This window comes from Myotis davidii, unplaced genomic scaffold, assembly GCF_000327345.1.
Source record: "Myotis davidii unplaced genomic scaffold, ASM32734v1 scaffold200, whole genome shotgun sequence".
Taxonomy (NCBI): Eukaryota; Metazoa; Chordata; class Mammalia; order Chiroptera; family Vespertilionidae; genus Myotis; species Myotis davidii.
Window position 1 is genome coordinate 7,028,272 of NW_006293700.1, and position 6,936 is coordinate 7,035,207.

A 6,936-nucleotide genomic window follows, 5' to 3' on the forward strand; every position below is an offset into this window, starting at 1 on the left:
ATTTTCGTTGCTACTTCATAACTGTAATGTTGCTACTGTTATGAATACTAATGTAAATATCTGATATGCAGGATGGTCTTAGGCAACCCCTGTGAAAGGGTCGTTCGACCACCAAAGGGGTCGCGACCCACAGGTTGAGAACCACTGCCCTAGCTGGTTTGGCTCAGTGAATAGTGTTGGCCTTCAGACTGAGGGATTCCAGGTTCAGTTCCAGTCAAGGGCACATACCTTGGTTGCAGGCTCAATCCCCGGCCCTGGTTGGGGTACATGCAGGAGGCAACCAATCGATGTGTCTCTCTCACATTGATGTTTGTCTCTCTGTCTCTTCCCCCTCCCTTCCACTCTCTCTAAAAATCAATGGAAAAATATCCTCGGGTGAGGATTAACAACACAAAAATAAAATAAAATACTGTCTTCATGAACAAGTTACTCAATGGCCCTATTGGTTTGGCTCAGTCGATAGAGTGTCGGCCTGTGGACTCAAGGGTCCCGGGTTTGATTCCGGCCAAGGGCATGTACCTTGGTTGAGGGCACATCCCCAGTAGGGGGTATGCAGGAGGCAGCTGATCGGTGTTTCTCTCTCATCGATGTTTCTAACTCTCTATCCCTCTCCCTTCCTCTCTGTAAAAAATCAATAAAATATATTTTTTTAAAAGTTATTCAGTGGATAAGCAGTAAATAAATAGGAGTGATTTGACAGGATAAGATTATGAATTAAATACTCCCTCTTGATTTTGGTTGATTGTGAAAATGATATATAACTGCTGACTAGCACAAAAATTCTAGAACATATGCTGGGGCAGTAAAAGGATGTTATGTTGTTATCATATAATCACAAACCCCATTTCTTGAATATTTGAGCAGCTTGTGTGGTGATTGCTTATTAGCACACCCATAACTGTTTTAGTCACAGTGAGCACAGACATGGCTCAGATGCATGCAAGGCAGAGACTCTAACTGACACCACAGCAATTTAACCTAGCAAGGAATAACTGGAAAGGAGCCAGGGGAAGACCAAATATTATAGTCACCAGTCTGTCTGCTGCTGGGGAAAGGGTCTGGACAAGGGGAAGAATAGACGCATGCCCAGTAGAGTCTGGGTGACATGGGGAAGGTACTGACCTGTCAGTCACCCCTGGGGACAGTCATTGGCCAGGGTAGATGTGGCCACTGCAAGCACGGGCGGATTTGAGATACTTAAGCTCCCAAACGAAGGAGTTTGCTCTCTTGAGTCCTGGCTTGCAGAGCTCTCATGCTCCGACATTAATGGACTAATGGACTACAACTAATCTGATGCTGTACCCGACTCAACTCCCCCATGGAAAGGAAACTTCGGAGGCTGGCTTTGCTGCTAGCTCTAGTCACTCCCCAGCTACACATCTCCCAGGACTGGATTAAGGGAAATGGGACTTTGAAAACCCAGAGATGTAACTCCATGCAAAGAAAAATCACTCGCCTTCCCTTGATATCATCCGGCTCTGACCCCCAGCACCCAGTGGGGTGAGGGATACCCCCCCTTCACCAATAACATAACCAGAAAAAACCCTTCCAGTTACTGAAAACTCTCCTTTCCTCAGCAACATGCAGGGGAAAAAACAGCAAACAATATCCTACCACACATGGCAATCAGCTATGCTTATCTACATTAAGGAAGAGAGCAGAGAATGCTTCACATAATTGCCTTAGATTGAGCGGATTTGGGTCTGGCCTGTATATACTTTGGTCTCCCCTGTATATACAGAGAAGTGAGACACAAGGAAGCGGACCGACTTGACCAGACCCACAAAGACCAATCAGGACCAACAAAAGCCACCTGTTTCCTCTTCTAGAAATTGCTTCAACCTATTCCAGCAAAGAGGAAATTGGTTGCCAGGTATAATTTGAAATTACTAGATCATAGAAAACATTGATGTCTTTGAAATATTTAATGGATCAGGCAACATATACTTAATACTACATCACGTGGTACAAAGGGAGGAAAAGATTTGATAATAAAACGCCAGCCCTAACTCAGAGAAAGTGGATGGCATTGTTAGAGATCTAAGAATAAAAATTCCTTGGCCAGGGCTGGCTGCACTCAGAGCTGGACTACAAAAGTACCACATTCGTTATAATCTGCATGTTCTATGCACATGGGGTTGTGCGCCAGGGAGTACCGTTTATGTAGAACAGAGCTAAGGGTCTCTCTGTTTCCAAAGAATGGAGTTTTGTCTTGGGGAACATTGTCCTTGAATTTAGGGCAAGATACATCTGTTTATTTATACCACAAATCATAGTTACATGAAGATATAGCAACTAAAATTTAAAAAGGGAAGAAAAGTTAAAATGACATCTCTGATTAGCTCTTAAAATGGGTGAACTGCATGTTACCCCCAAGCCAGAACTGGATTAAAGGATTTCTTCAAATACCTACTGGCAGTGAGTGTAGATTGCACTCCACAAAGGCCTCAAGTGAGTCCTGCACACACAGATGCCCAGAGAGGCAGCTGTGCATCTTTCCGTGAAACCTGGATCATCTGAAGAAGACTGCGCGGCCGGAAGTGGTGCCTGAGGGTGACTCAATGACTGCACTAACCAGGCCACTGCACACCATGGAGAGTGGGTAGAACTTCACCGCTAAATTGCACATGGTCAGCAATGTAGGAGAGATGGTTAGTGTTCCCCAAAACAGGGGCTTACCATTTGTGGATACTAAATAGTAACAACAAATAGATGTTGTAAGTGGCTCATCCATTTGACAAGTTATTTTGCTCTAAACAGCAGTGAATTATAAGAGACTACTGAGTATAGGTGATATGAATGAAGCAATCACATTAGAAAAGATACATTTACACCTGTAAAAGTACCAAATGTATTATCCATATTCTCCTACACCAGTGGTTCTCAACCTTGGCTGCACACCTGGGGATCTTTTTAATCCTGATTTCTGGGCCTCATCCTCCAGAAATTCTGTTTCTTTGTTATGGGGTGAGGCCACAACATTAGTAACAAAGAAACAGAATTTCCAGAGGATGAGGCCCAGAAATTAGGATTTTAAAACAATTCCCAGGTGATTCTAATGTGCAGCCAAGGTTGAGAACCACTGTCCTATAGGATGTTGTTTTTAACCTGTAACTCCTGCCTTTCACACAACTGGTATTCTTTAATATATATTAAAGAGAAACATAAAATTGGTGTCACTAATAAAAGAGAAACATGCAAATTGGTGTCGCTCCGCTATGCCCACCAGCCAATCAGGATGAGTATGCAAATTAACCCAACAAAGATGGCATAACACATTATCTCACTTAGTTTTGGAATCTAATAGACAAAATGAATTGACTAACAAAATATGGCCTGAAGCACAGAGGCATGGAACAGACTGACACACCTTGCTGTGGGGGTGGAGGGATCAGGAGAGAGAAACCAAAGAGCTTATATACTTACATGCGTAGCCCATGGACACAGACAATAGGGGGTGAAAACCTGGGGTGGGGGGCAGTGGGGGCTATGTGGAGGTAGGTAAAGGGAAAATGGAAGACTTCTGTAATACTGTCAACAATAAAAAATATCTGTATATATTTAAAAAATAATATTTTTTCTTAGCCAGAATTTGGGTGAGAGACTGTTAAAACTAATTAAAATGATAATTCTGGTTAAAAAAAAATAAGTGAAGTATAAATTCAACGGGTTTGGTATATTGTGGTATTATTACTTTTAATTGTGGTAAAATATATATAATAAAATTTACCATTTTAAGTGCCCTATTGAGTGGTATTAAGTACATCTGTGGTGTTGTGCAACTATTGTAACTGTTCCCAAACCTTTTCATCCCCCGAGCAGAAACTCTGTACCATGCAATAATCCCCCAAGCCTCTGGTGGCCTCTAGTAGACGGGGTATGAAATTGCTTATCTAGATAGCTCACAGAAGTGGAAGCACGCAATATTTGTCCTTTTGTCTGGCTCACGTCACTCAGCATGTTTTCAAGGTAAGCGTGCATTTTTCTTGCTCAGGGGTACGTGGGTCACTGAGCGAGCGCTAGGCTGAGGTTGGGTTCAGCTCTGCTCATCATGGCTTCACATTTCCCTGCGACCAGCCATTTCCCAGGGTCTATTCTTCTCACTGATGGTCTCAACAGCCCAAGAGACCAAGCTATGCCAAGGAAGCACATTTAAGGCTTCCACTCTGTTACCTCCATCTAAATTCCACTGGCCAGACCAAGTCACCTGGCCAAGCTCAACATCCATGGGGCAGGGAAATATACTTGGCCCACACTGGGAGAGGCTCTAAGCCAGGGCAAGGCAGAGAGTGAAGAACTGAGAATAATCCAATCTGCCACACATACAGACATACACAAGTAAATAAAGTCCCCCCATCCCACCGTCACCCTCGTTCTTTGTAACCACAGCAGAGATTGGACACAGACACACAGAGGAACAGGGGAAGACGATGGCCATCTACAAGCCAAGGAGAGAGGCCTTGGAAAAACCCAACCCTTCCAACACCTGGATCTTGGACATCCAGCCTCCAGAGTGGTGAGAGAATGCATTTCTGTTATTGAAGTCCTCGGTGCAGTCCTTTGTTATCACAGCCCCAGCTGCTCCAGGCCTTCTTCAGAACATCTCATTCTCCCCAGTTAGGAATACATACTGTGGTGAACATTCTCGGGCATTTGTTTGATGGTGGAAGTCTGACGACCTGTAGGAAACCAGAAAACATGTTGTGTCCTAGATTCTGGCAGATTTACCGTCGCACCCCCAAAGGGCGTACATAGGGAACTTTCCATGTGCCTATGTGGAGACCAGAAGCTGCGAGATTTGTCTGTGCTGGGGCATTCACAGTTGCCGGAGCCAGGACTTCTCTTTTCACCCCTGACCTCTCCCTCCACTCCCATCCCACCCACGGGTCATTGTCCCCATCCGCTTGGCAGTGATCACAGCCAGATGATGGACAGCCTGGGCTCTAACCACAGCCCACGGCCTGTCTTTCCTCAAAGGTTCCCAGCAACCACTGCTCCATTTGGAGGAAGTCAGGATGAGTGGGTTCCAGACCCAAAGCTCAGGAGCATGTGACCTGGCAGTAGAGCCCCCGGGGGAAGCTGTGCTGGCCAGGGCTGGGCTGGTGGCAGTTGTAAGAGTGGGGACCCCAGCTAGGGCAGCCCCAGGCCTGGTGTGGTGGTGTGAACAATGCAGGGACTCCTGGTGGTTGGAGGCAATGGAGAGAAGCCTGCTTGGGGGGGAGGGGGGCGGCAGGAGGCACACCCTTGTCTGGGTCAGGAGTGGGTTGAGGAGGAGACTCCATAGTTGGCCCCGGGTTCTGGGGCCAAAGGATAGGTGCGAAAGAGGCAGGCTGGGAGCTGTCCTTGGAGGGCCTTGGGCAGTACCTGGGGGGAACCTGGGCAACACGCTTGGGCTGAGGCTGCCCCGAGGCTGCAGCAGCCTCCACAGTGCCCTGAGGCTCAGACTGTGGTTGGCGGAGCTAGAGCAGATTCTGTGAGGAACTAGCCTGGTCCTCTGGAAGGGGGCTCAGCCCGGGCAATGCCTGCTATGCCCCCAACTCACCTTTCTTGAGCTCCTGCCGCACAATCTGCGCCATTCTGTTGAGGAAGCCCTTCTGGTCATAGGGAATGAGGCCCATGAAGGTCTTCTTCTTGGGGGACAACAGGAGCATATATATGTGCAACTTGCTGTGGTCCATGAAGAGAAAGTGCACGAAGCCCCCACAGTCGTTGCCTATCGTGCGGTAGAGGCTTTTGCGGGACTCCAGGTCCAGGTTGGTGAAGGAGAACTGGACCCTCCTTGAGTCCCGGATATAATGGCCCAGTGGGATCAGCAGCTGCGAGGGGAACAAGTTCATGATCAGCTTCTGAGGTCACAGGTCTGTTTTCAGTTTCTCACCATGATCCACGTAGACCTGGCAAGGCAGTGACCACATCAGTAGGGTGTCGGTGCCTGGTTTGAACTTCTCCTTCCACTTGAGGACCCTGCTCCATGCCAGGGATTTTTTGGAGATTGGCTGCTGCTCACTGAGGGCCAAGTCCCCTAGCGGGCCTGGTGAAGGGCCACTCTCCTCACCTTGGGATATCGTGCCCACCATGGACGGTGACCCAGGCTGTGCAATGCAGGGCAGGCCCTGACCAGGGGCCACTGAGAACTGGTTCTTTTTTACGGTTTCTGTGTCCTTTTTTATGGTTTCCATGTCCCCTTTTATGGTTTTCATGTCCCCTTTTATGGTTCTGTGTCCTTTTATATGGTGTCCATGTCCTCTGGTATGGATTCCACGTCCCCTTTTATGGTTTCCATGTCCCCTTTTATGGTTTCCACGTCCTTTTTCATGGTTTCCGTGTCCTTTTTTATGGTTTTCACGTCCCCTTTTATGGTTTTCACGTCCCATTTTATGGTTTCCATGTCCCCTTTCATGGTTTCCGGGTCCTTTTGTATGGTTTTCACGTCCCATTTTATGGTTTCCATGTCCCCTTTCATGGTTTCCGTGTCCTTTTTTATGGTTTCCACGTGCCCTTTTATGGTTCCCACGTCCCATTTTATGGTTTCCATGTCCGATTTTATGGTTTCCATGTTCCCTTTCATGGTTTCCGTGTCCTTTTTTATGGTTTCCACGTCCCCTTTTATGGTTTTCATGTCCCATTTCATGGTTTCCATGTCCCATTTTATGGTTTCCATGTCCGATTTTATGGTTTCCATGTTCCCTTTCATGGTTTCCGTGTCCTTTTTTATGGTTTCCACGTCCCCTTTCATGGTTTCCACGTCCCCTTTCATGGTTTCCATGTACTTTTTTATGGTTTCCATGTATCCTTTTATGGTTTCCACGTCCCATTTTATGGTTTCCATATCTTTTTTTTAATCCTCACCTGAGGATATATTTTTTATTGATTCTAGACTAAAAGGAAGAGAGAGGCAGAGAGAGATAGAGATAGAAACATCGATATGAGAAACAT

The 6,936-nt window shown here is 46.5% G+C and overlaps 1 protein-coding gene across 1 annotated transcript; it reads right to left on the reverse strand.

Moving 5' to 3' along the window:
• Positions 1-4,515: 4,515 nt before the first annotated feature.
• LOC102761794 (mediator of RNA polymerase II transcription subunit 25-like) lies at positions 4,516-6,474 on the reverse strand. The gene is made up of 2 exons (XM_006767365.2): positions 5,543-6,474; positions 4,516-4,679 (listed from the first exon to the last, which is right to left on the reverse strand). Exons 1-2 carry the CDS (start codon positions 5,835-5,837, stop codon positions 4,618-4,620), a joined length of 357 nt encoding a protein of 118 aa, XP_006767428.1. The 5' UTR covers positions 5,838-6,474; the 3' UTR covers positions 4,516-4,617.
• Positions 6,475-6,936: the final 462 nt, after the last annotated feature.